Genomic DNA, 26,448 nt, shown 5'->3' with positions numbered 1-26,448 from the left:
TTTTGCACCCATTTGGATGGTTATACTAAAAAGGATGGACAGTATGAGTGTTGGTGTGGAATTAAAGAAACTGTGAACTTTGTACACTGCTGCTGGGAATGTAAAGTTGTGTAGCAGCTTTGGAAAACTGGCATGTCCCTAAAAGTTTAAGCATACAGTTAATACGTGACCTAGATATTCCACTCCTAATACATACCCAAGAGAAATGAAAACATTTATCCACACAAAACCTTGTACATGAATGTCCATAGAAGTATTGTTGACAATAGCCAAAAAGTGGAAACAACTCAAATGTCCATCAACTTGTAAATAGATAAATAAAATGTGTACACTCATACAATGGAATCTCATTTGGCCGTGAAAAGGAATGAAGCACTGCTACATGCTACAACATGGGGCAACCTTGAAAATATAATGCGAAAGAAGTGAGACACCAAAGACCATATATTATATTATGGTATTAATATTTTATGATTCTGTTTATATGAAGTGTCCAGAAAAGGCAGATGTATGGAGACAGAAAATAGATTACTGATTTCCTAGCCCTGAGTGTGGGAGTGGGAAGAAGGAAATGGGGAGTGATTACTAATGGGTGTGAGGTTTCTTTTTGGGTGATAAAACTGTTCTAAAATTGTGGTGATGCATCATTCTGTGAATATTACTAAAAACCAGGCTGGTTGTGGTGGCTCAGGCAAAAGGATCTCTTGAGACCAAGAGTTCAAGGCTGCAGTGAGCTGTGATGACACCACTGCACTCCAGCCCAGGCAACATAGCAAGAGCCTGACTCTTAAAAAAAAAAAAAAAAAAAAAAGAACAAAAGAAAGAAACTATTGAATTGTATATGTTAAATGGGTGAATTGTATCACATGGGAATTATATCTCAATAAAGCTATTATTAAAATTAAGGGAAGATGTAAAATGTAAAGTATAATGCTTAATAATAAATTATACATCAAATTTATGGAATATTTACAAATCAGAGAAGTGGAAAGGGAAATGGGAGGGGAAAAAAGGACGCTACATTCTTCTTTGTATAAAAGAGAAAACCAAAAATTCTACTTTGTTCTTGACATTGATAATCAGAAAGCTACATAGGGTGAAGGATGTTTCTTAAGATTGCAAAGATAATTTATTAGTAGAATTGCCTACTCAATTACTAGAGATGATAAACTTAATGAAATATAGCTCACATAGGAAAATACAGAGAGAAAAGGAAATAAAACCATGAAGGAATATCAAACATTGCCAATGTTTATAATAAAGTCATTAAAATCCTCACTTGAAAAATAAAGACTCAGAAATGACACCAAAAAGTTAATGTAAAAGGGTGGATAAAGATTTAAACATCAAACATAAGTAAAAGACGATTAAATTGGGAAAATATCTATCATAGTACTACAGAAGTCTAATATCCTTTCATTCACTTACTTTAAAACCATCGCACAGCTACTGCATGCTAGGCACTAGGTATGAAGTGATGGTCTTTGCTCTTGAGCTTCCCATATAGTGGAAGAGACTAATATTAAACACACAATAAGTAAATAATTACAAATTGTAGTGAGTGCTCCAAGGAAAAGAAAAATGTGCGATTGTGATTTAGGTTAAGGGATCCAGGAAAGCTTCTTTGAGGAAGTGGCAATTGAGTTGTGCTTACAAGTTAGGTGATGGTTATGGAAAAGGATTTTTTCTGGAGCTCTACAGCATGTTCAGACACCAGATGTAGGAAAGAGGTGCTTAAACTCCCAAAGGCCAGCATGATGTGACGATGTGGTGGCCTCCTACTTGGATTTTAGAGGAGGCCACAGGGAGGCTATAGGAGATCAGGAGTGGGGGGGTTCTGGTGGATCTGTGGGTTCCCTAACAAGGGATTCCAGCCCCTCCATGGCTTGGCTGGTATGCTCAGCCTGGTGGAGCTCCAGGCTGCTTTGTCTGTGGAAATACTTCAAGAAATGGCTGAGGTGGCTGTCAAGGAACCACTCTCCTCTTGGTAACCCAATGGGGGCACTGAAAGGTTGGCAGGAGGAGCCCCACTAGGGCCAGAAGATCACCTCCATAGTCAGGTGAGTGAGCCTTTCTGGCAGGTCCTTTTGCCCTGGTGGATCCTTGGCATTTGGGAAAGGGGTTCTCTGTTTGGGAAAGAATCACATTCTGGTGACCGATCAAGACCAAAAGAAGAGCATTTTGACTTCTTCTCTCACCTCTAGCCTATTGGCCAGTTATGTGAGCGCTCTCTCTCCATCTTGAGGGACATGTGGGGCTTCCGTGAAACTCTAGGGGCCTTTGGAGGAGGGAAGGATATCTGATTGTAAACTGCTCTGGAAATATTTTGGGTGTTTGATATGTTTGGAAGAGCCCTGACATCCAAGGGCCCTACAAAGCCAAAGATATGTTGTTGTTTTTTCCTAAGCCTCTAAGGAGGGAACTGAAGGATTGTTTCATTCCTTTGTCCATTTGTTCATTTCCTTCATTCTCTCATTAACTCATCCAAAACCAGTGGCTGAGTACCTAGTGTGTACCTGGAGCTCTCTTCAGGGTAGGGGCTACAGAGGTGAGAAGGGCTGTTTCCCACCTTCAAACCCCAGGGCTTGGGGAGATGACCAACAGACCACCCTAGGGTGTGCTCAGTGCTTTGGGCGGGGACCTGGGCTGGGAGAGGGGTGAAAGGAGGAAGCTTTCAGATTTGCCTTAGTGTTACAGCAATGAAGCCAAAGAGTTCGGGTTGCTAGCTCACAGAATGGCCTGGCCCCCCTTGCAAAGGTGGAGGAATTTCTGAGCTGTCTGAAGTTTCTTGTACTTCCTTGTCAAAGATAAAAGACCATCTGTCAAACAGACAATACACAGGATCCCGACAGGGGATTCCAGGTGCAGAGAATGCGTAGATTTCTTTTCAGGCTTTTGTTTGTCCTGTCTTGCTCTGGTTGAAACATGAACACATTAATTAATTTCTTCCCCCAAGCTGTGTGTTTGGGGGATGTTCTTTTTTTCCCTGCCATCAATTTAGAAGATAAAACTGTCAAGCGCCAGTGGGCTAGTGTAACCTTTCAGCAGTAGACGTCACTGAAAAGCGGTGGTGAGAAGCGCAGGATAATTCCAAGCATTGGTATTTGTTTCTTTGGAATTTGCCAAATGCATTTCAGTGGGGCCCTGAGGTGATCATCTACACTGTCCTGACTGGGTGGTTACACATGGTCCAGTGCCCAGGCATGCAAGGGTGGCCGGCCCTGTCCCTGCTTCTTGAGGCAGGAAAGAACATGAGTATCTGTGATGGGCTGAGTTGTGTCTCCCCCGAACCCCCCAAATTCCTGTGTTGAAGCCCTAACCCCCAGTTCCTCAGAGTGTGACTATATTTGCAGATAGAGTTGTAAAGGAGATAATTTAGTTAAAATGAGGTGAGGAGGTGATGGTGGGCCCTAATCCAATAAGACTAGTGTCCTTATAAGAAGAAGAAATTTGGACACAGACATGCACAGAGGCACGACCACGTGAAGACACAGGGAGAAGACAGCCGTCTGCAAGCCAGTGAGAGAGGCCCTCCGAAGGAACCAAACCTGCAGACACCTTGATCTTGGACTTCCAGCCTCCAGAATTGAGAGGCAATACATTTCTGTTTTTAAGCCACCCAGCCTGTGGCGCCTACGGCAGCCCTATCAAATGAATACAGTGTCTTTTATAAGTACGTTTGATATTTATTAGAGGTTGAGACAAAGGGTTAAGATAGATGTAAAATTAACTAGAAAACGTGGTGTTCTGCCTTACTTTCAGCGTGTCCTGTCATGGCCAGTCTGAAGCATTCTTATTGGAATAGACTTCTCTTCCTAGATGATGCTAACTTGCATTTTCTGTTTTCTCTCTCTCTTTTTTCTTTTTGTGGTTGTCCAGCTTTGTTCTTTCCTGGTACAACGAATGTGCTTTCTGTCCTAAGTTTTTGTGTGCTTTTCTCTTTCCACTGTGGGAGCACCCAGCACAGGGCTGGCCAGAGTCAGGGCTTGATGAGGGTTTGTTGATTGACTGTTGTCCTTTCTCAGTTGGTATGTGACAGGCCAGCAGCAGCCTGGTTCTTCCTGGCTGGGAGTCTGTGGAGCTGCCGTCTGCAAATTCAACTGGGAGAGGAGAGCACTCGGAAGCGAGGGAGGCAGTTCCTAGTGGCTGACATTTTTCTATCTCAGGGAAATCCTCCCTCGACTTTAGTACCTTTGCAGCTGCATCCTTGTCTCTCCCCTCCCCAGACTTCTCCAAAGTTTGCACCGTTTCCTCATCTCCCAAACATGCATCATCCCTCTCCATCTGGATTTTGCTTCCATCCTCCCCCAGTAGTGGTCTCACTGAGCCCCTCCTCCTGGCGCTCTGCTGCGTTGGAGGTGCTGAGCAGCCTTCCCTCCTGAGACGTTGTTTCCCCTGGCTCCTGGGAAACCGTGCTCTGCCCTTCTCCTTGCACCCCTGGGCCCCCCTCTCTCTGTCTCTGTCTCCCTCTCTCTGGTGTTGGTTCCATCTCTTCTATCCAGCCATGTGATTTGAGGTCCCTGAAGGGTTGGTTCTGGGATGGATGATTCCTGAATGCCTTGAGCTCCAAGATTAGAGCAAGACATTTCCTTGCTCTTGAGCTCCATGTCTGCACCGCTAACAGCTGCCTGACATCGCCACCCAGATACTTCAAAAGCACCTGCAACTTAGCTAGGCCAAAACCCACAGTGCTTTTTGTCACACCTGTCCCTATTCCAGTGGCCCCCAGTTCAGTGACTGGTCCTACCAGTCATCCAGGTGAGGAGTTACCCTTGATGGGCCTCTTCTTTATCCACCCAAATGGTCCCAATGTTGCCAGTTTCATTTCCGAAGTACCTCCTGAATCTGTTTACTTCTTTTCACCTGCAGTTTGCCATCCTTGTCCAGGTATTGTCCCTTCTCACCTGGGCTCATATAATTGGATGACTACCAGTGTCCCCAACTCCACACTGGCCTCTGGAATCTTCCCTCCCCACAGAAGCCAGGGTCATGCATTCAGAATGCAAGCCCTGGGTGGCAGCCCCTTGCCCCTGGAATAAAGAAAAAAATCCTTAATATGTCTTACACGACTGTGTGTTTGCCCTGCTGATTGCTGCCCCGGCAGCCACATTCTCTCTTGCTCTTGGCTCCTTGCAGTTTCTAGAACATGCCATGCTTCCTTCTATCCCTGGGGCCTGTGCACATGCTGTTTGCCTGGGCTGCTCCTAGCTCGTCTCTACCACCCCTCCTGTTCACTCTTACTGACCCTTCTGATCTCATCTCTTGCCTCACTTCCTCAGAGAAGGCTTTCTTGAACCCCCAGTGTAAGCTGGGGTCCCTCCCTATATTCTCTCATAGCATTGTCTCCTCTTTTTGGCTAGCACTTGTCACATGTACAATTTTTTGTTGATTCATATGTTCATTTGGTTAATGCCTTCAGGTGGTCACCTAGGTGGTAGCAGTGTGTGTGGCAGTGCCTAGCACACATGGGTTCTCCATACGTATTTGTTGACCAAACAAATATCTTCCAACTTCACCATAGGCAGTGGGATGCTGCTTGATATCTTATGTGGCTCTGACTGTGAGTGGAAAGGCCCAGCCCAGCTATGCTGTGTCATAGGGCGCAGGCATGGATCACACCTCCTTCCTGGTGTAGGGGCTGATTTTGGACTCTGGAGTTCATCTCTTCTTTATTTGGGATCTTAATCACTCACTCACACACACACATACACACACAACAAAAAACCCTTATTTTCCACCTTTCTTTGTAAGGAATTTACGTGAAAAATATGCCTTTTATAAAAATGACTTGGCTTTGGGGGAAGTTATTTGAAGAATTCATTCTTGGAGAGAAAAACTTGTTTTTTGCCTTTTTGGAGGGAAAAAAAAAAGAAGGCCATTTTTCAAGGATGTTGGACTTGTGCAGATGCTGAAAACTTCACCTGGCTGGGAGCTCTTCTGCACACGTGGAGCCATTGTGTCCAGTCAAGAAGGTAGTTTTTCTGTAAACGGACCCTTTGCTTTTGTTAAAGGAAAAAAGTGGTCAGAAAATAATTTTTTTGAACCTGATAATTTTATTGGAAAGCATGGTGTTTGTAAGAGTATGTGTTCAAATTTTAAACCACACCTAAAAACCTACTGCTGGTTCACTGCCTGGCTCAGGTTTCCTCCTCTAGTATTTCCTCACATGGGTCTGAATCTATAAGGCACTGGCCCCAGGTTCTTGGATGTGGCATTGTCAGGAGATCCTCCAGTTAAGTGACACTTCCATAGTGTCAAGATATCTGTGGTACATCTTGACACTTTGATGCTCAAATTTCCATCAGGGGACACCCATTGATTGTTTTTTTGTTAAATGTTGACTCAGAATATAGGCCAATGTTCCCGTCTATGGCAGCATTCTGGAGTGTGGAAGTGCATATTCAATATCCTAATATTTCTATGGTGAAAAAAAAATCAATCCTTAGTTCTGGAACTGGGAAAAAACTTTGAAGTGTGAATGAAATATAGAAAGTATTAATAGTTTAAGGACCAACCCTCCCATTTTAAGCTATATCAGTTTGTATCTAGCTGGAAAAACTGGAACCGTGCTAGGTATTTCTAACAGAGGGATTTAACACACGGAGTTGGTTATATCAGTGTCAGTGTTTGAGCCAGAGGGGAGCCCAGGTAGCCCAGGAAACAGCTATCACCCTAGGGCTGGGGAAACAAAGGGGAAGAGATGAATTTCCAGGGTCAAAGAGCTTGGAGAAGGGGTCTGTGGGGATGGGACTCAGACCTCTGAGGGGACCAGACCACTGATGGAGCTGGTGTCCAGTTGGCTGTATCTTGAGGGAGAATGGGAGGCTGGGTCTCGGAGTACCTGCCCCAAGAGCAGGAGGCTGGAGCTGCAGTTGTCCAGTGCCACTGGCACAGTAGCCCTCTGAGCTGAAAACACAAGGAGCCCATCTCACCTCCTGCCTTCTATTCTCCTTCTAGCGCCCCCTCTTGGCAGAGCTCAACAGGAAGCCAGCTGGCAAGGGAGTGTGGGAAATGTCAGTGGGCTCCCAGCCCCAGCTGCATGGAGAAGTGTGTAGAGGAGGGGGCTGGGAGACAAGGGCAGACATCTTGGGAAGTGGAGACCGTCCTGTTAAGTGACACTTCAAGGGCACCAAGATGAGGCCTGGGTGAATATCCAGGGCTCCCAATTCCTGGCCTGAAGGTATTTTCATTACACCTCATGGCTTCTATTTTAAGAAAGTCAATGACAAAAGATGATGGAGCTGTTGGACACACAGGGGAACCCGCACATCTTGCTATTGTTCATGCTCCAGGAGCGGTGGCTTCGGTGCCCTGACAAAGGGTTGGCGTGGCCTGGGGGAGAGGGGCAGAGAGAGGGCAGCACACAGAAAGACCAGCTGTGGAGGCAGTTGGTCTCTCTCCCAAGGAGGGGGACTCGCACCCTGGCTGCTTTCCATCTTGATGAAAAACATTTGATTTTCATTTCTCTTACCTGTGTGAAAAGTCATTAATGTGTCATGTTTTGAATAGCTGGTTGCATGCACAGTCACGTTTTGTACTCTCTCCTGTTTCTGGTGACTAAGACCCCCTCCCCCTGGAATGTTGGGATGTTACAGTGGGGTGTTGAGCAGCAGTTACAGGCCTCTTCCCCACCCCTCTTGAAATTGTTATATGAGTTCCAATTTATTCTTGTGTGACTGAGGATGGCCTCAGGAGAGACATTCTTTCATGTCCCCTGCTGAGAAGGAAATATGGAAGGCAACAAGTTCATTGGGGAGTGTCTAGACTAGAGCTTCTGGCAGATGGATAATGTGACAAGTCAGACCCGGAGGGTGCATAAAAGCATCCAAGTTTGCTATTCGGTTCTGGGGGCGTGCAAAGTTTTCAAATTGGTATTTAGATAGACCCTAATAATTAACAGCAATAGAAGTAAAGTCATGCTGATGATGGCAATAAGCCCGGCAGCACGATTCTGGTGTGCTAGGATGTATCTGACCCTGTGTTAGACGCAGAATGTAGGTCTCTTACTTATTCCCACCTCTGCCCTAAGAGGGCGGAATAATTATCACCCCGTTTTGTAATGAGGAAACGCACCCACCATCACCCTGGAAGTCCATGGGCAGGGTCTCACCCACTCTGTGGGGCATCAAAGCTGCGCTGCTTCCACGGGCTTTGTCTCCTCCCTCTTAGGTGGAGGAAGTGACTTGTGAGTATTTCATTTCAGGACATTTATTTTAAGTTCCCTAAAACTTGATCTTGTCATCAATTGGGAATTTCAAAGAGTTTTAAACAATTCATTCAACTAAGTATAATTATTGAATCCCTACTATATACCAGGCAGCACTAGGTGCTGTTGGTGGGTCCAAAGGTTAATGTTTGGGTCTTTAAGTGTACAGTCTAGTCAAGAAGGCAAGTGTAGACACACAAAGGGGACAGTATCATCTGCATAGTTCAGAGTGGGGGAGGGAGGGGTGAGGGTGTCAGGAGGTGTGGAGGCACTCCAGGACCTCCGATGTTGGCTATCTAGGTCTCCCACCAGCCGTGGGGTGCCTGGGGGCTCCCAGGGCATGCTAGGTGGCCTCCAGGGCCCCAGTCTTCCGCTCAGTCTAGTCTGAGAGGTTTTGCTGTTCCCATGGTTACTTGTGGTTTCTAGGTTTGAATTCATTTTTGCCATGGCAGGTATAGAAGTAAACCATCCATGTGTCCTATGTAGCAGTCCAGTCCAGGGGGCCACAGACCCTCTGTGTTTCGGGTGGGCTGCCCGGTGGAGCCCCCTCTTAGGCTATGCCACCAGCAAAAAACAGGACCTCCTGCCAACCAGTGCTGTTCTGATTCAGGAAACAAGTGTCACCATCTCACCTCTTCCTGCTGACTCTGTCCACCTCTGTCATTGTCCTTTCTTGCAGTTCTGTGTCTCCCACTCTTCCCCTTCCCCAGTTCTGATGGGGCCTCTTCTGGGGGCTTTAATTGTTCTTCCTGGACTGAGGGATCACCAAGGCTGCCAACTGGTAACACACGGATTGGATATTTTCTGGAATTCCCTTTGATGAATATATTAATTTTAGGTCCTTTGATGTTATCAAAAGTTCTTATAAGATATAAATAAATAAAATTCATGATCTCATTTGCCATAAAATGTTGTCGAAAACATTGCCTATTGCATCACTGGGCAGCCCCCACGTGTGGTCTTCCTTGATATTTTTATTTTAGAATTTGGTGTTAGGAGGATATTATCTTTCTCTAAGGAATGATAACCTTCCTCCTGGTGCAAGAGAATGACAAACCTACAGTCTAGCATGCCTGCCTTTTTCCCCCCTCTGGTTTCAGGAAACTTGGAACCAAATTTCAAGGCAGAACTGACAGTGGTTATTCTGTGTGGGCTGGAATCCCAGTCAGCTAGGCTAATGGCCTGGGTGAGGTATTTAGCAAATCTCTCCACAGCTTAGTTTGCACATCCGTAGAATGGGATGTAGCCCTGACTGCGTACATGGTGGGCAGCTCCGTGCATGTGAGGTTACTCTCTGCTGTGATTTTTTATCATCAGAGCTACCATATTGACTCTTTGTTGTTGAATTTGTATTTTCTTTTCTTTGGTTTTCAGTTTCTCTTTACACCTAATTTTATTTAATTCATTGATTTTTTTTTTACCTATTTTTATTTTAATCTAATTTTTGAGGCAAGTCGCCTTAAATCTTCAATGCAAAGAGGTAACCCATGAGGGTGTTCAGGGTCTTCTCTGTCCCTGTCCCTGTGTCTCCCACCCAGTGTTCCTTCTGTTGGGGCTGGTTCTGGTTTTGGTGGAAGTGGTTTACCTCTGTCAACACGGTCACCGAATCTGTGCCACGGGAGAAAACGGGATGAGGACCTTCCTTTCACTGCAGGTGAATTATTTGCAACATACAAAATGGCACCACGGGGTTCTGATGGAATTCCCCTGGCCTTGCCCACAAAGAGCTGGAGGAGACTCCTGGTCTGTGTGGTGAGGGAAGGTCTGTTTCTGGCGTCTCTCCCAGATGCTGGGGGTTCTGCTTGTCCACTGTCTCAGTGCCCACAGTGAGGACATTCTTGTATCTGGCCCGGAGTGCCAACGTGGGAAATGTCTATGTTTGAGTCCAAAGTTAAGTGAAGTCTACATCTTCCCATTAACTCTACAAGCACATTGGAAGCCGGGGACCTGGTTCCTAGCAGTGGCGTTGGCCTTTGTCTTCTCTGCCTAAAGCACTGTCTGCCTTCCGCTTGAGATGCCTGGGGCAGCTGCTTCTACTTCCTTTGCCCAGTTTGTTTTCTCTGCCCTCTGATTTGCTTTTACAACTGGAAGAGGCTTATTTTCCTGTGCTTGGTACAAAAAGTAACTCGAGGTTTTCCCTGGAAACAGTAGTGGTAGAACTGGAGGTGCCAGGATCCTTCTTGTGTAGCAAGACATAGAGGAATTCAGGAAGGAGTTTTGGCTATTAAATTGCCACATCAAATATCTTGTGATCCATGTGTTGTTTTCCCCAAAGAAATAACCTGGATACTGTATTGTATTTAAACTAAAGGAGTATCTATTGCATATCTATTGCATATAGAGCTTGATAATTCATAGTTGAGGTTTTTTTTTTTTTTTTAGTTTACAAAGTGCAAAACTAGTAACTATGATGACAATTTATTTGCTCAGCATTTTTAGCAGTCTCCAAACATTCGGAGTAAATCTTAATTTGAACATTCTAGAAGTACACTTATAAATACATAAAACTTTCTTTTTTAGTATACAACTGAGTCAAAAGAAGTATAAATGTTAGAAAAATAATATGAAGCCAGAAACGGAAAATCTTCCAAGTCAGTACCAACTCCAGCAATGTGCTGGCAAAAGACACTGCTGGGCTTGACTTCAAGAATGATCCCTGCTGTCTGTGACAACAGGAGAAGGCTGGAGGCCCGACATGCTGCGGTGTCCTCATCAGCGGGGTGAAGGCCACCCCTCTCATTCCCATGGCAACTGGAGACAGCTGATGGTGAGCAGAGCTTGGAGAGTGCCCCAGTCGGCCACACGCTGCCTGCCGGACTTAGACCTTGCCAGTGAGTTTAAAATCCTGCACGTGTGTTATTCCGAAGTTGGTGTTTTTCTTTTTACTTTTGAAGATACTTATCAGCTGTGAATATTGGCATCTGTGAAACTTTGTCTGTTAGGGTATATTTATGCAGTTTAGGGAATTAAAGGTAAAAATGTATTATGATTCTTTTCTCCCTGGAGGGAAAGGAACGATTGTCGAAAGTGATGTCCGAAGAGCTGTGCTGACGGAATGGGTGATGAAGGCAGAGAGGGAGGAGAAGGCTGAGGTGCCCTCCAAACTCCCACCCCCCAGTTCCCCTTCTCCCACCTGCCACCACCCCCAGGAAAGATGCCTGCATTGGAAGGAAATGTAGGCCCATGGTCTCTTATCTGCAATTCCAAAATTCAGGTTTTTTTTTTTTAAGTATTTCGATAGATTTAGGGGGTACAAGTGTTTTTTTGTTACGTGGATGAATTGTATAGTGGTGAAGTGACAGAGCTTTCAGTGTACCTGTCACCCAAATAGTGTGCATTGTACTTGGTGGGTAATTTTTGATCCCTCACCAGCCTCCCCACTTCTGAGTCTCCAGTGGCCATTATGTCACTGTGTATGACCTGTATACCCATTGTTTAGCTTATGAGTGGGAACATGTGGTATTTGTTTTTCTGTTCCTGAAATACTGCTGCACTTAGTATAATAGCCTCCAGTTCCATCCAAGTTGCTGCAAAAGACATTATTTCATTTTTTTTGGCTGAGTAGTATTCCATGATATATGTTTATATTAATATATACACCACATTTTCCTTATTCATTAATTGGTGGGCACTTAGAATTCTATAACTTTGCAATTGTAAATTGTGCTGTGATAAACATACGAGTGCAGGTGTGTCTTTGATTCAATAACTTCTTTTCCTTTGGGTAAATACCTAGTAATAGCATTGATGGATCAGATGGTAAATCTACTACCAGTTCTTTGAGGAATATCCATACTGTTTTCCATAGAGGTTGTACTAATTTACAGTCCCACCAATAGTGTGTAAGTGTTCCCTTTTTACTGCATCTATGCCAACATCTTTTTTTTTTTTCTTTTTAGTAATAACCATTCTAACGGGCAAAGTGGTATCTCATTGTGGTTTTAACTTCCATTTCCCTGATGATTAGTGACATGGAACATTTTTTCATATGTTGGCCATTTGTATTTCTTCTTTAGAAAAATGTCTGTTCATGTCTTTTGCCAATGTTTTATTAAATTTCAGGGTATTACAGGGGTAGAAATGCTTAGTTACATAAATTGCCTTTGCACCACCAATGAATGTGCCCATCCCCCAGACAGTGTGCACTGCATCCACTGGGTGTAGGATTTACCCATCCCCGCCTGTCCCCCCCACCTGCCTGACACCCTGCAGATGTTACTTCCCATATGTGTACCTTAGTGTTGATCAGTTAGTACCAATTTAATGGTGTGTACATGTGGTGTTTGTTTTTACATTCTTGTGACACTTCATTTAGAAGAATGGGCTCCAGCTCCATCCAGGATAATGCAATAGGTAGTTCATCATTTTTTATGGCTGAGTAGTACTCCATGGCATACGTATACCACATTTTATTAATCTACTTATGTATTGATGGGTACTTGGGTTGTTTCCACCTCTTTGCAGTTGTGAATTGTACTGCTATAAACATCCAAGTGCAGATGTCTTTTTTATGGAATGTCTTTTATTGCTTTGGGTAGATACCCAGTACTGGGATTGCTGGATCAAATGGTAGTTCTACTTTTAGTTCTTTGAGATATCCCCATACTACTTTCCATAGAGGTTGTACTAGTTTGCAGTCCCACCAGCAAAGTATGAGTGTTCCTACCTCTCCACATCTATACCAACATTTGTTGTCATGGGACTTTTTGATACAAGCCGTTCTCACTGAAGTTAAGTGATATCTCACTGTGGTTTTGATTTGCATTTCCCTGATGATTAGAGATGTTGAGCATCTTTTTAATGTTTGTTTGGCCATTAGTCTATCTTCTTTTGAAAAGTTTATGTTCATGTCTTTTGCCCACTTTTTAATGGGGTTGTTTGATTTTTTTTCTTGCTGATTTTCCTGAGTTCTATATAGATTCTAGTTATCAGCCCTTTATCGGATGTATAGCTTGCAACTATTTTCTCCCATTCTGTAGGTTGTCTATTTGCTCTAGTGATAGTTTCTTTGGCTGTGCAGAAGCTTTCTGATTTGTTCAGGTCCCATTTATTTATTTTTCTTGTTGCTGTGATTGCTTTTAGGGGTCTTTTTCATAAATTCTTTGCCTAGGCTGATGTCTTTAAGAATTTTTCCAACATTTTCTTCTAGAATTCTTATAGTTTCATATCTTAGGTTTGTCTTAAGTTTGTTATCCACCATGAGTTGATTTTTGTGAGAAGTGAGAAGTGCAGATCCTGTTTCAATCTTCTACATGTGGCTATCCAATTTTCCCAGCACCATTTATTGAATAAGGATTTTTTTCCCCAGCGTATGTTTTTATCTGCTTTGTCAAAGATCAGATGGCCAAATGAGGATGGTTTTATATCTGGGTTCTCAGTCTTGTTCTATTGGTCTCTGTCTCTGTTCTTGTGCCAGTACCATGCTGTTTTGGTTATTATAGCCTTGTATTATAGTATAATTTAAAGTCTGATAAACTGATGCCTCCCAATTTATTCTTTTTGCTTAAGATTACTTTTTTGCCTACTTTTTAATGAGGTTATTTGTTTTTTCCTTACTAATTTGTTTGAGTTCCTTGTAGATTCTGGATATTAGTCTTTTGTCGGATGTATTGTTTCCAAATATTTTCTCCCATTAGGTAGGTTGTCTGTTTACTCTCATTTCTTTTGCTATGCAGAACTTTTTAGTTTAAGTTACATTTATTTATTTTTGGTTATGTTATATTTGCTATTGGGGTCTTAGTGATAAATTATTTGCTCAGGCTAATGTCCAGAAGAATTTTTCTTATGTTTTCTTCTAGAACTTTTATGGTGTTAGGTATTACGTTTAAGTCTTTAATCCATCTTGATTTAATTTTTGTGTATAGTGAGAGATAGGGATCCAGTTTTATTCTTCTGCATGTGGCTGTCCAATTTTCCCAGTACCATTTATTGAATAGGGCATCCATTCCCCAGTGTATGGTTTTGTCTGCTTTGTCAGAGATCAGTTGGTTGTAGGTGTATGGTTTTATTTCTGGGTTCTCATTCTGTTGCATTGATCTATGTGTCTATTTTTATACCAGTATCATGCTGTTTTGGTGACCATTCCCTTGTAGTATAATTTGAAGTGAGGTAACATGATGCCTCCAGGTTTGTTCTTTCTGCTTAGGATTGCTTTGGCTATTCAGGCTCTTTTTGATTCCATATGAAAGTTAGGATTATTTTTCTAATTCTCTGAAAAATGACATTGGTATTTTGATGGGAAATTGCATTGCATCTGTAAATCACTTGGGGCAGAATGGACATTTTAACAGTATTGATTCTTCCAATCCATGAGCATGAGATGTTTTTCCATTTGTTTGTGTCACCTGTGATTTCTTTCATCAGTATTTTGTAGTTCTCCTTGTAGAGATCTTTTACCTCCTTGGTAAGTATATTCCTAGGGTGTTTTGTTTGTTTGTCTGGTAGCTATTGTAAATGGTATTGAGTTTTTGATTTGATTATCAGATTGGCTGTTATTAGTGTATAGAAATGCTACTGATTTGTATACATTAATTTTGTAACCTGAGACTTTACTGAGTTTATTTATCAATTCTATGAGTCTTTTGGAGGAATCTTTAGGGTTTTCTAGATATAAAATCATATCATCAGGAAATAGGGTTAGTTTGACCTCCTCTTTTCTGATTTTGGTGCCCTTTATTTCTTTCTCTTGCATGATTGCTCTGGCTAGGACTTCCAGTAGTTGTTGAATGGAAGTGGTGAAAATGGGCATCCTGGTCTTGTTCCAGTTCTTAGGGGAAATGCCTTCAACTTGACCCCATTCAGTATAATGTTGGCTATGGATTTGTCACATGTGGCTTTTATTATTTTGAGGTATATTCCTTCTATGCCTAGTTTATTATGAAGGGGTACTGCATTTTATTGAATGCTTTCTCTGCATCTATTGAGATGATTATGTGGTCTTTGTTTTTAATTCTGTTTATGTAGTGAATCATATTTATTGATTTGCATATGTTGAACCACCTTTGTATCCTTGAACTGAAACCCATATGATTATGGTGAATTATTTTTTTTTATGTGCTGTTGGATTCAGTTTGCTAGCATTTTGTTGAGGATTTTTGCATCTGTGTTCATTAGGATACTGGTCTGCAGTTTTAATTTTGTGTGTGTGTTTTCTTTCTGGCTTTGTTATTAGGGTGATACTGGCTTTGTAGAATGAGTTAGGTAGGATTCCTTGCTCCTCAATTTTGTGTAACAGTTTCAGTAGGGTAGGTACCCCAGTTCTTCTTTGTAGGTCTGGTAGAATTTGGTTGTGAATCTGTGTGGTCATGGGCTTTAATTGTTGGTAGATATTTTATTACTGATTCAAAGGTGCTATTACTCATTGTTCTGTTCTGGATTTCTATTTTCTCCTGATTCAATCTTGGGAGGTGGTGTGTTTCCAAAATTTTATGTTTCCTCTAGATTTTCAAGTTTGTATGCATAGAGCTGTTCATAGTAGTCTTGGATAATCTTTTGTATTAATCTTTATGTGGTGTCAGTTGTTATGTCTCCTTTTTCATTTCCAGTAGAGCTTATGTGAATCCTTGCTCTTTTGGAATTAATTTAGCTACTGGTCTGTCAGTGTTATTTATCTTTTCAAAGAAACAACATTTCATTTCATTGATCCTTTGAATTGCTTTTTGGTTTCAATTTTGCTTAGTTCTGCTCTGATCTTTGTTATTTCTTGTCTTCTGTTAGTTTTGGTTTATTCTTGCATTTCTACTTTCTTAAGGTGTGACATTAGGTTGTTTGTGATCTTTCTGTCTTTTTGATGTAAGCATTTAGTACTGTGAACTTCCCTCTTAAGACTCCTTTTGTTGTATCCTAAAGATTTTGGAAGCTTGTGGTGCCATTGTCATTAATTAAAAATATTTTTTGATTTCTATCTTGACTTTCTCATTGACTGAAATACTGTTTAGCAGCAGGTTGTTTAATTTTCACATGTTTGTATAGTTTTGAGAGTTCCTCTTGGAATTGATTTCTAGTTTTATTCCACAGTAGTCTGAGATGATAACATGGTATGATTTCAATTTTTAAAAATTTGCTTAGACTCGTTTTGTGGCCTACCATATGGTCTTTCTTGGAAAATGTTACATATGCTGATGAGAAGAACGTATACTGTGCAGTTTTTGGATATAATGTTCTGTAAATGTCTGTTATGTCCACTTTTTTTAGAGTCTCGTTTAAGTCTAGTGTGTCTTTGTTGATTTCCTGCCTTGATGATCTGTCTAGTTCTGTCAGTGGAGTGTTAAAGTCCCCTGCTATTGTTATGTTGCTATTTATTTAATTTCTTAGGACCAGTAGTATTTGTTTCATGAATCTGAAAGCTCAGGTTTTAGGTGCATATATATTTAGGATTGTATCCTACAAAAGTAAGTTTCATAAATGAAGAGGAAATAGTCATTTCCAGATAAACAAACACTAAAGGAATTTGTCAGCACTATACCTGCCCTACAAGAAATGTTCAAAAGTGCTCTATGCACTAGAAAGAATGGTCAATACTCATAAGTGTGAAAAACCCTGGAGAGTAAAAACTCACAGCTCTTATAAAAAAGTAACAGGGGAGAATACAAAACAACTATGTAACAATCAACATCGTGACTGGAACAGTATCTCACTTACCAATATTAACTTTGAATGTTAAGAATCTAAGTGCCCCACTTAGAAGACATAGATTGGTAGAATGGATAAAAAAACAGAACCCAGATATCTGCTATCTCCATGAAACCCATTTAACTCATAAAGATTCTCATAGCCTCAAAGTAAAGGGATAGAAAAAAATATTCCATGCAAATAGAAACCAAAAGCAAACAGGAGTAGCTATTCTTACATTCGATAAAATAGACCAAATCAACAACAGTAAAGACAAATATGGTCATTATAGAATAATAAAGGGATCAATTGAACAAAATGCAAGGTTTTTGACACTCATTTCATGGCACGACCTGACCAGCACTGATTTGAGGCTACTGAGCCAGTATCTTCACTTCTCCCTTTATTCCCTTCGCTGCCTGCATTTGTTCAATGAGTGTTTATTTCCCAACAAGTGTGTGCTCTAGCGGGTAAGGGCAATGAAAGGAGCAAATGAAGTAGTCAAAGTGAAAACCCTTCAAAAACCACAGAGTACCTGCCCATTGTGTTCTGCCTACTACTTGGTATTCTAGGCATACATTAACTCACAGCATGTCACCCTTTATGACAACCCTGTTATGTTAGCTCTCCAAGACGCTGGAGGGAGGGAGGGGCAGGTCTTATTAGTCCTCCTTTGTAAACTTGAAAGACATACCCAGTGCAGGATTTTGATATGTTAAATTTCCAGGAGCAAGTTGCTCCTCTGGTCTGGGAGTGATGGGCTACTTTCTTTGGAGTGTGCCCAGTGCTTATATATTGAAGTTAGCTGGCTCCTAAAGAAGGATTCCTAATGTGTCATTTGGGCCATGCTAAAAATGCAGGTCTTTCTGTACTAGAGCCTGAAAATACATGGCAAGATGTGGAAACAAGAACTGAACAGCCAACGTGGGGAACATGAGTTGGTGACTCTAAGAGATGTGTTACCACTACTGACTTTGAGAAGGGCCATGTCCACCATTTGGCTTGCAGTTGGTTGCCTGGGGAATGTGGGTGTGCAAGTTACAACAAAGCTCCTGCTTGGGTGGTCCTTTATCTCTGTCGCCTTAAAATGGAAGCAAGGTGGCTCTTCACAGATTCCAGGTTGCACAGGTTGGGGTAACCTGCTTGATGGAGGTGGGTGTTGCTCAACAGATTTTCAGCCAGGAGCCTCTTTCATCCTGCCCATGGGCAAAGGCAAAGCCATCTAGGACCTTGCCTTTTGTCATAGAATGGACACTTCCTTCCCTTATTCTGCTGTGGAGGCCCAGAAGGCTTGATGGTAGGTGGGCCTGGCTCTAGGGAGAGGTGGAGGCCTGTCCCAAGGGGCTCACAAGACATTCTCCTTTTCAATTCTGCATGTTTGCGATAAATCAGGTGGCATACTTTGCTCCCCTGTGCCTTCTGTTTTATCATTTAGAGTTTAAAAGTGACTTCTGTATTTTTCTCAAACTCAATGACATTTATTTAAATAAAGTAATACTTGTTCATTACATAAATGGGGAAAATACAGAGGAACAAAAGGAAAAGGAAGATAACACGTGACCCACCATTAACATTTTAGTTAAGTTCTTCCTGGATTTTTTTGTATTCACGTATGTGTTTTTTAGGAGGGCCTGAAGATACTTGTGTTTAACATTTTTACACAATTGGGATGTAACTGTATATACAGCTTTATATCTCCTCTCTGTATCAGTAAATAACCTTCACAGGTGTGGTTTTCATGGCTGTATACCTTTCTGCTGCTGTTGGCTTGCTCTGTTGTTGGACATTTTGATTGTCACTTTTTCATGATTATAATTACATTGAACAGCATTCTTATTTATAAATTATAATATCCATATCTCAGATTATTTCATAATGCAGTAGTGTCCCTTTATCTGTGGCTTTGCATTCTACAGTTTCATTTACCTGTGGTCAACCATGATTTGAAAATAGGTGAGAACAGTACGATAAGATATTTTGTGAGGGGGAGGGGGAAGGGAGACACCACATTCACATAACTTTTATTACAGTATATTCTCATAATTGTTCCATTTTATTGTTATTAATCTCTTACTATACATAGTTTACAAATTAAACTATATCACAGGTATGTGTATATAGGAAGAAAACATAGTATGGTTATATGTAGGATTCAGTGCTGTCTGTGGTTTCAGGCATCCACTGGGGGTCTTGGAACTTACCCTCATGGATAAGGGGGGTGCTGCCGTATCTATTTTTAGTTCTGGAATGATTGGGTCACTTAATGAAGCCTGTTGGTGCCTATGTAGAGTGTGTTTCACTGCATTTACATTGTAGCAGAAATGTGTCCGTATGGGCTAGTGCTAAAATGCAAATAATTACTATCAAATTAAAGAACAGCCTTTCTAGTCACATGTGGATTCTGAAAGTGCATGCTGTTTGTATCAACCTGTGGTGTTGGTTAGTGTTTCTGTGTACAAAGACTATGTCAGTCCTCACATGACAGCTTTGAACGTACAGGTATGGTCTCTTTAATAACAATACTTATTTATCCAAGTAAGATCTTACAGGGGAATAGTTTATCTAAAGAGCCCACAGGGTATTACTCACACATTTACTAATAAGCCTTCCCTGTTGTGAGAAAAGGACAATCTTAGCCTGGATGTGTGTCATACGATTTTTTTTTCTGACTATGTTTTTTTTCGTTAAATAATGCTTTCATATGAGCCAACATTCATGGCTCCTCCTTCACGCAGTTGCTGGGATGCCACCCAGGGCTCTCCTGCCCCTGCTTTGCTGCCTCCGTCCCAGTTAGCAGCACTGCGTAGCCTTTCAGGAGCCTGTGCCAGTTCTGTGTCATCAGCCTCGGGAGCTTTCAGGTCCCTCCCCACCGGGTCCAGGCTTCCATTTCCTCTGTGTGCGGCTCCCGTGTCGCTCTGCAGGGGCAGGTTTCCTCTCCTGTGGTGCTCAGCCCGGGTCGCCGCCCGGCTGCGGCGGTGGGCGGGTGCGGGCCCCCTTGGTGTCGGCCCCGCGGCTCTCCCCCTGCCCAGGCAGCGAGCTCAGGCTCACCACGGTGGGGCGGGGTCTCTCTACGGCCGGTCAAGCCCGACCATTCTCTTGGGGAGGCTCAATGGGGGCCTTTGCGCGGGATGGTTTTGGACGTCGATAAACCAAGAACTGCATAAAGGTCTCCGGTGTTTTCTAGAAAAGAAGCAGCCGAGGAGGAGCAGGCCGTCGCGGGCCCGGCGGGAGCGGAGGAACGCCATCCAGCTCACCAGTGAGCACACGGTAGAGACGCTGGTGGTGGCCGACGCGGACATGGTGCAGTACCACGGGGCGGAGGCCGCCCAGAGGTTCATCCTCACCGTCATGAACATGGTGAGTCTGCGGTTGGGGTCCTGACACAGGTGGGCTGTTTCCTCCTGATGAGAGCTCGGGGGGCAGGTGCTGTGTCCTGTCTACTCAGGAGAGGAAGAAGCTGGGTTTGGGGGCAGGGGAACACAGCCTGGTGACCCCTGGGCGTGGCAGAGGGCGGGACTGGGGGGCTTCCTCTGGGAAAGCGCCTGCCAGCCAGCTCTGCCCTGGTGTGGGCTTGAGGTGCCTCATCTGCTCGGTGGTTGGGCCACTCGTTAGCAGAAGGCTGCTCAAGACCCTTGCTGCAAACAAGATCCACGCCAAGGGGCATTAAAAGTTGAGTGAGTCCCAGGCCCTGCTCTAAGGAGTCGACAGCGGAGTGGGCGGAATCAAACCAACTTTACTGGAAAACAGAATTTGCCATGGGCTGAGAGGGCCTGGTGGGAAGTGGGGAGAGAGGTTATCTAGTTGAGGGAACCATGGAAGGAGTCATGAAGCCTGTGTCTGCATCTGATTTGTTGAATGCGGGTGGTGGGAAACCCGCTTTATGTAATGGGGTTGGCGGAGGCTGCACTCCTCGAATACTACATCTTCAGAGGCATCCTAGCTCCACCATCCATCCATTTTCCCAACAAGTGTTTTTGACGGCCTTCAAAAGCCTTTAGCATTGTGTTAGGTGCCAGGGGTACAAATGCAAAATAGATCTGGTCTTTCCCTTGAAAGGCAGTAGCATTAACAGCTGAATAAATCATTCATGCTACCGTAGAAACATCTTCATGGGCCCCTGGGGCCCAGGTGGAGGGCTGGCATGGGATCACCCTGTAGCATGGAGGCTTCATACAAGAGTGAACCCTGAGCAGGGGGTAAGTCCCTGCCAGTTTGGGGGTGGATGGCAAGGTCATGTAGCAGGAGCCAGGCCTGGAGGTCTGTCAGCTCCATGTGGGGAGGGCAGGTGACTGTTTGTGGCTGGAACAGGAGTGGAGGGGCCCTAGGGTGTGGGTGGAGGTGTGGACAGGGTAGGGTGAGGGAGAGGGGTCAGGTATCCTGAGGAGTGTGAGCTCTACCCCAAGAAGTGGGGCCGCTCTCTGGAGGGGTGGAGAGCAGCATGCCCAGGTGGATGTTTGGAAGGGCAGCCCAGTGTCTGCAGGGAAATGGCGCATAGAACATCGGGAATGGAGCATGTGTGGGGAGAGGGTTGGAGCTCAGGTGTGGCAGAAGTGGGTGGAGGAGGTGCTTAGGAGGAAGTCCCACAGGAATCGGTGACCAGCAGGATGTGGGGGTTGGGGAGGCAGGAGAAGGTGGCGAGGGAAATGCAGGCTCCACCTGGGCTTCAAGCTGGGTGCCTGGGTGGACGGTGGAGCCACTGGCTGAGACAAGGAGCAGAGAGAGTTCTGGGCCACACCGAGGAGTTCTGACATGGTCAGGGTCGTATAGGAAGTGGCGGGCAGGGCTGTGACCGCCGGGCCAAGCCTCTCCCCTAACTGGCCACAGGGAAGTTGTGGGCCCAGTGGGTGTGGGGAGCCCGTGGTGATCCTGCTTGTTGTGAGGACAAGTCTCTGGTACCCCATCCTCTCTGTTTAGTCAGGCTTCCCAGGGCTGGCTTTGGGACACACACGTCTCTGACTGTGGGAAACTCCCTCTGCCTTGTCCATGGTCCTCAGGCACGCTGTGCTCTGCGGTGGAGGCTGTGTGGGTGGCACTTTGAGAGTGTAGTCTCCACGCTGAACTCCGTGTTGGACCCACATATTTTCTCACATGATAGGCTCTTCTGCAAAGCACGCTGCTGCTGGAGCCCCCAGGGACCCTTGGCTAGCGGTCAGCTTTCTAGATGCAGTCCTCAATGGGCACAGTGGGAGGATGCCATGTTGCTCCCACCCCTCCTTCAAAGTTGTAAACTCTGGGAGTTCCGTTAACTTTAAAAAAAAAAAAAGTTTTTTTTTTTTATTTCTTTTTCTACTTTTTATTGTGGTAAAATACATATGTAACATAAAATTTACCATCTGAACCATTTGTAAGTGCACAGCTCAGTAGCATCAAGCATATTCACCTTGTGCAAGCATCACCACCACCCATCTCCAGAATGTTTTCATCTTCCCAAAACTGAAACTCTGGACTCCCTATTGTGTGTACTTGCCACATTTCGTGTATGCATTCAGCCATTGATGGACACATGGGTTGCTTCCACCTTTTGGCTATTGTGAATAGTGCCGCTGTCAAGTCCCGGCCGTCAATTCTTTTGGGTGTATCCCTGGAAATGCAGTTGCTTTGGTTAACTTGTAATGGTGCTTGGCCCTGGTTCCCAAGAGATATTTCTGTGCACAAACCCAGGTCTGCCTGGTAGCTGGTTAATGATGGGCTGCAGCCTTCACGTCTGCCTGGAGGAAGCCCACCAGGAGGGCTGGGGGGCCTGGCTCTGCACACACTCTTTCATCTGCAGATTTTTTCATCTCATTTTAAATAATTATCCTGGGCACAAGTTCAAGGAATAAACATTCTTTATAACAACTAAGATAGTAATAAGGCACAGCTTCCACTTTGATATTGCTGTCGTGATTTATCACCCAGGCAGGGAGGTAGAGGGGTGGGGATGGTAGATGGAGACGTCCTTACTGCCCCCCACCCCTCGTGGGCCATAAGGAGTAAAACAGTAGTCCCAGCCATTTTGGCACCAGGGACTGGTTTCATGGAAGATAATTTTTCCAAGGACATGGGGTGACAGTTGCTGGGGGTGGGGGGGGGATATGGTTTCGGGTTGATTCAAGCACATTACATTTATTGTGTACTTTATTTCTATTATTATTACATTGTAATATATAATGAAATAATTATACAGCTCACCATCAGTGGAAGCCCTGAGCTTGTTTTCTTGCAACTAGACAGTCACATCTGGGGGTGATGGGAGACAGTGACTAATCTGCCAGGAGTTGGAGCTCAGGCCATGATGCGAGCGATGGGGAGCGGCTGTAAATACAGATGGAGCTTCGCTCACTAACCTGCCACTCACCACCTGCTGTGTGGCTCCATTCCTAACAGGCCACAAACCGGTACTGGTCTGCAGCCCCAGGGTTGGGGACCATAGGACTAAAGGACAGGAACTGGAGAGTTCCATTCCTTGCCTCTAAGACGAGGATGGCCTTCACTCCTCTTCAGCTGCTTGTACTAAGACACCGGAGGCTCCAGAGCCCACTGCTTAGGGCACATCTGGGCCGGCCACGAGCAGTCTGGACTTAGATGTTTCCTGAGGAGGCCCACCCAGCCAGGGCAATCCCACTGCATGAAGGGCACGGTGCAGTGACACTTAGCTTTTCCATCATCCGTCTGATCAGGGCCAGGCCCCTCACACAGGTCGGCCGCACCGCCCTGAAGCAGCCCTCCCCTAGCTGTGGGCCGCTGTTCAGTAAAGTAAGAGACAAGTTCCGTTCAGACACGACGCCTTGTTTTAAATGAGACCACCTCTCACCAGCACAACCCTCCTTCAATCCCTCAAATCCTAGTTTAGGAAATCCAAAGAATTTTCTCTTGCCTGTGGCTGTTTTAGAAAAGGGATTTCTGTTAGTAAGTGAGATAACTGTTAAGCCAGGAGGAGGGGGGAGGATTGTGGCTGGGACCAGGAGCCCTGTCATTAGGCGAGCCCCCCAGGAGGGGCGAGCAGGAACACGATGCCAGTGAGCCCGTCTGTCTCCCTCCAGAGCATTTTGTCTGTGGGGCTGCAGGAGGGAGTGGCTCTGTCTCCTTAACCCCCCTGGATTTGGAGATTTGGAAAGAAACCTGCTGGAGTGGGCTGCTTCCAACCCACGTTCCTTCCAACACGCTTCTCTCCAGGCTGTGGGAAGTAGCATCCCTGGTGCCATTGGCCCTTTCACAGGGCTCTCCCAGTAAAGCAAAGCCCTGGACCCGATGAGCTCCCTGGGTTCTACCAAACATTCAAAGAAGAGCTAACACAGGTCCTCTTCAGACTCTTGCAAAAAATTGAGGAGGAAAGAACACTTCCTAACTCATTCTGTGAGGCCAAGCATTCCCTGATACCAAATATCGACAAAGGAAACTATAATTCCTTATGAAGAAGAAAACAATATCCCTTATGAACATTGATACAAAAATTCTCAATAAAATACTAGCAAACCAAATTCAGTGGCATGTTAAAAGGATTATGCACCATGACAAAGTGGGATTCATCCCTGCAGTGCAAGAATGGTTCAACATATGCAAATCAATGAACACGATGCACCACATTAACAAAATGAAGGGAGAAAAACCACATGATCATCCCAATTGATGCAGAAAAAGAATTTGACAAAATTCAGCACCTTTTTGTGAAAAAGCATACAGTAAACTTAGGAATAGAAGGAAACTACCTCAACATCATAAGAGCCATATATTGAAAATCCACAGTTAACATCATACCCAGAGGTGAAAGACTGAAAGCTTTTCCTCTAAAATCAGCAACAAAGCAAGAGTGCCTGCTGTCATCACTTCTGTTCTGTACTGAAGTTTAGCCAGAGCACTTAGACAGGGAAAAGCATCCAAAAAGGAAAGGAAGAAGTAAGATGATCAGTGATCACAGGTGTTATTATCTTATATGTAGAAAATCCTAATGATCTTTTTCTCGTGAGCTTGCGCGTGCACGCACACACACACACACGCACTGCTAGAACTAATAAACAAATTCAACAAAGTAGCAGTATACAAAACTAACAATGAACAATACAAAAAAGAAATTAAGAAAAGAGTTCTATTTACAGTAGCATCAGAAAGAATAAAATACTTAGTAATTAACCAATGAAGTAAAAGACACACAGAACACTACAAGACACAGATGAAAAAAATTAAGACATAAATGGAAAATCATGTTCATGGATTGGAAGATTTATTGTTATATCAGTACCACCCAAGGCAATCTACAGATTCAGTGCAATTTCTATTAAAATCCCAATGACACTTTTCTTCAGATATAGATTTTTAAATCCATTTAAAAATTCATATGGAATTTCAAAGCATACTGAATATCGGTAACCATCTTGAAAAAGAACCAGGTTGGAGGGCCCACATTTCCTATTTGAAGATTTACTACAGATCTGTCGTAATCAAAACACCTTTACTGGCATAAAGACCAGTGGAATAAAATGGAGCTCAGAAATTACCATTCACTTATATGATCAAATGATTTTTGACAAGGTTGTCAAGACCATTCAATGGAGAAGTGGTAATCTTTTCAAGAATTGTGTAGTAGCTCATGCCTGTAATCAAAGAACTTTGGGAGGCTGAGACAGGAGGATCATTTGAGTTCAGGAGTTCAAGACTGGCCTGAGCAACATAGTGTGAGACCTTGTCTCTAAAAAAATTTTTAAAAATTAGCTGGCCATAGTGGCACACACCTGTAGTCCCAGCTACTCAGGAGGCTGAGGCAGGAGGATCCCTTGAGCTCAGAAATTTGAGGTTGCAGTGAGCTATGATGATAAAAAAAGAAAGAAAGAAAGAAAAAGTACTGGGATATATTTACATGCAAGAGAACTAGTATTGAATTCTCAGAGATGGAAAATAGAATGTTGGTTGCCAGGGCTGGGGGAGAGGAGAATCGAGTGTTTAGTGGGTACAGAATTTCAGTTTTGCAAGATGAAGAAAGTTTGGGGATGAATCGTGGTGATGCTGTATAACAGTATGAATATATGTAATGCCACTAACCTGTGCCCTGAAAACTGTGTAAAATGGTGAACTTTTGTTATGTTTTACCACAATTTTAAAAATCATCCTCCTTATTATCTCTTTCTAGTATCTGTGAGCTCATCGAGGTAAGCCTATGTTTACACTTTCCCCATTATTTACCTAGTGTCTGATACACATGCGGGAGATGCTTCAGAAATATCTGTGGAGTCTGAACATACAAATGAGTGACTGATGCCATATACTAACATCCTGTGCAAAGGATTTAGCGCTGAAGTCATGGAAACAAACACTGGCTTTGCTTTAATTCCTTTATTAATTACTTCTGAAAAGCCTTTGTATTCCAAGCACATCACACAGATAGGGTGTATTAAATTCTGGTAGAAAGTGTGTCTGCATCAATATAATTACATATTTACCCCTCCCACACAACCCCTGGGGTGGGCCACTGCGCTGTGGGCCATCCCCTGCAGATCTTGTGTTTCAAGGAGGGTGGTACGAGATGGAGAAGATAAAGCAAGACATGTTAAAGGGAAAAAAAAAAAAAAAAACAACCCCAAAAACAAAAACTACACGGAGAGAACACCTGGCTGCTATGAGTAGCTCACCACCCACACCCTGCTGTGCAGACCCCAAAG

The 26,448-nt window shown here is 43.7% G+C and overlaps 1 protein-coding gene across 1 annotated transcript in view; it reads left to right on the top strand.

Moving 5' to 3' along the window:
* Nucleotides 1-26,448, top strand: part of ADAMTS17 (ADAM metallopeptidase with thrombospondin type 1 motif 17) — a 280,726-nt gene that overhangs the window by 32,561 nt on the left and 221,717 nt on the right. Inside the window, exon 4 of the mRNA XM_045561079.1 lies at nucleotides 20,001-20,173. Within this exon, the coding sequence (XP_045417035.1) occupies nucleotides 20,001-20,173 (173 nt within the window). The remainder of the gene's footprint in view (nucleotides 1-20,000; nucleotides 20,174-26,448) is intronic.

This window comes from Lemur catta, chromosome 9 (assembly GCF_020740605.2).
Source record: "Lemur catta isolate mLemCat1 chromosome 9, mLemCat1.pri, whole genome shotgun sequence".
Classification (NCBI taxonomy): Eukaryota; Metazoa; Chordata; class Mammalia; order Primates; family Lemuridae; genus Lemur; species Lemur catta.
Note: the sequence above shows the minus strand (reverse complement) of the source record. Positions and strands in the feature narration are given on the sequence as shown.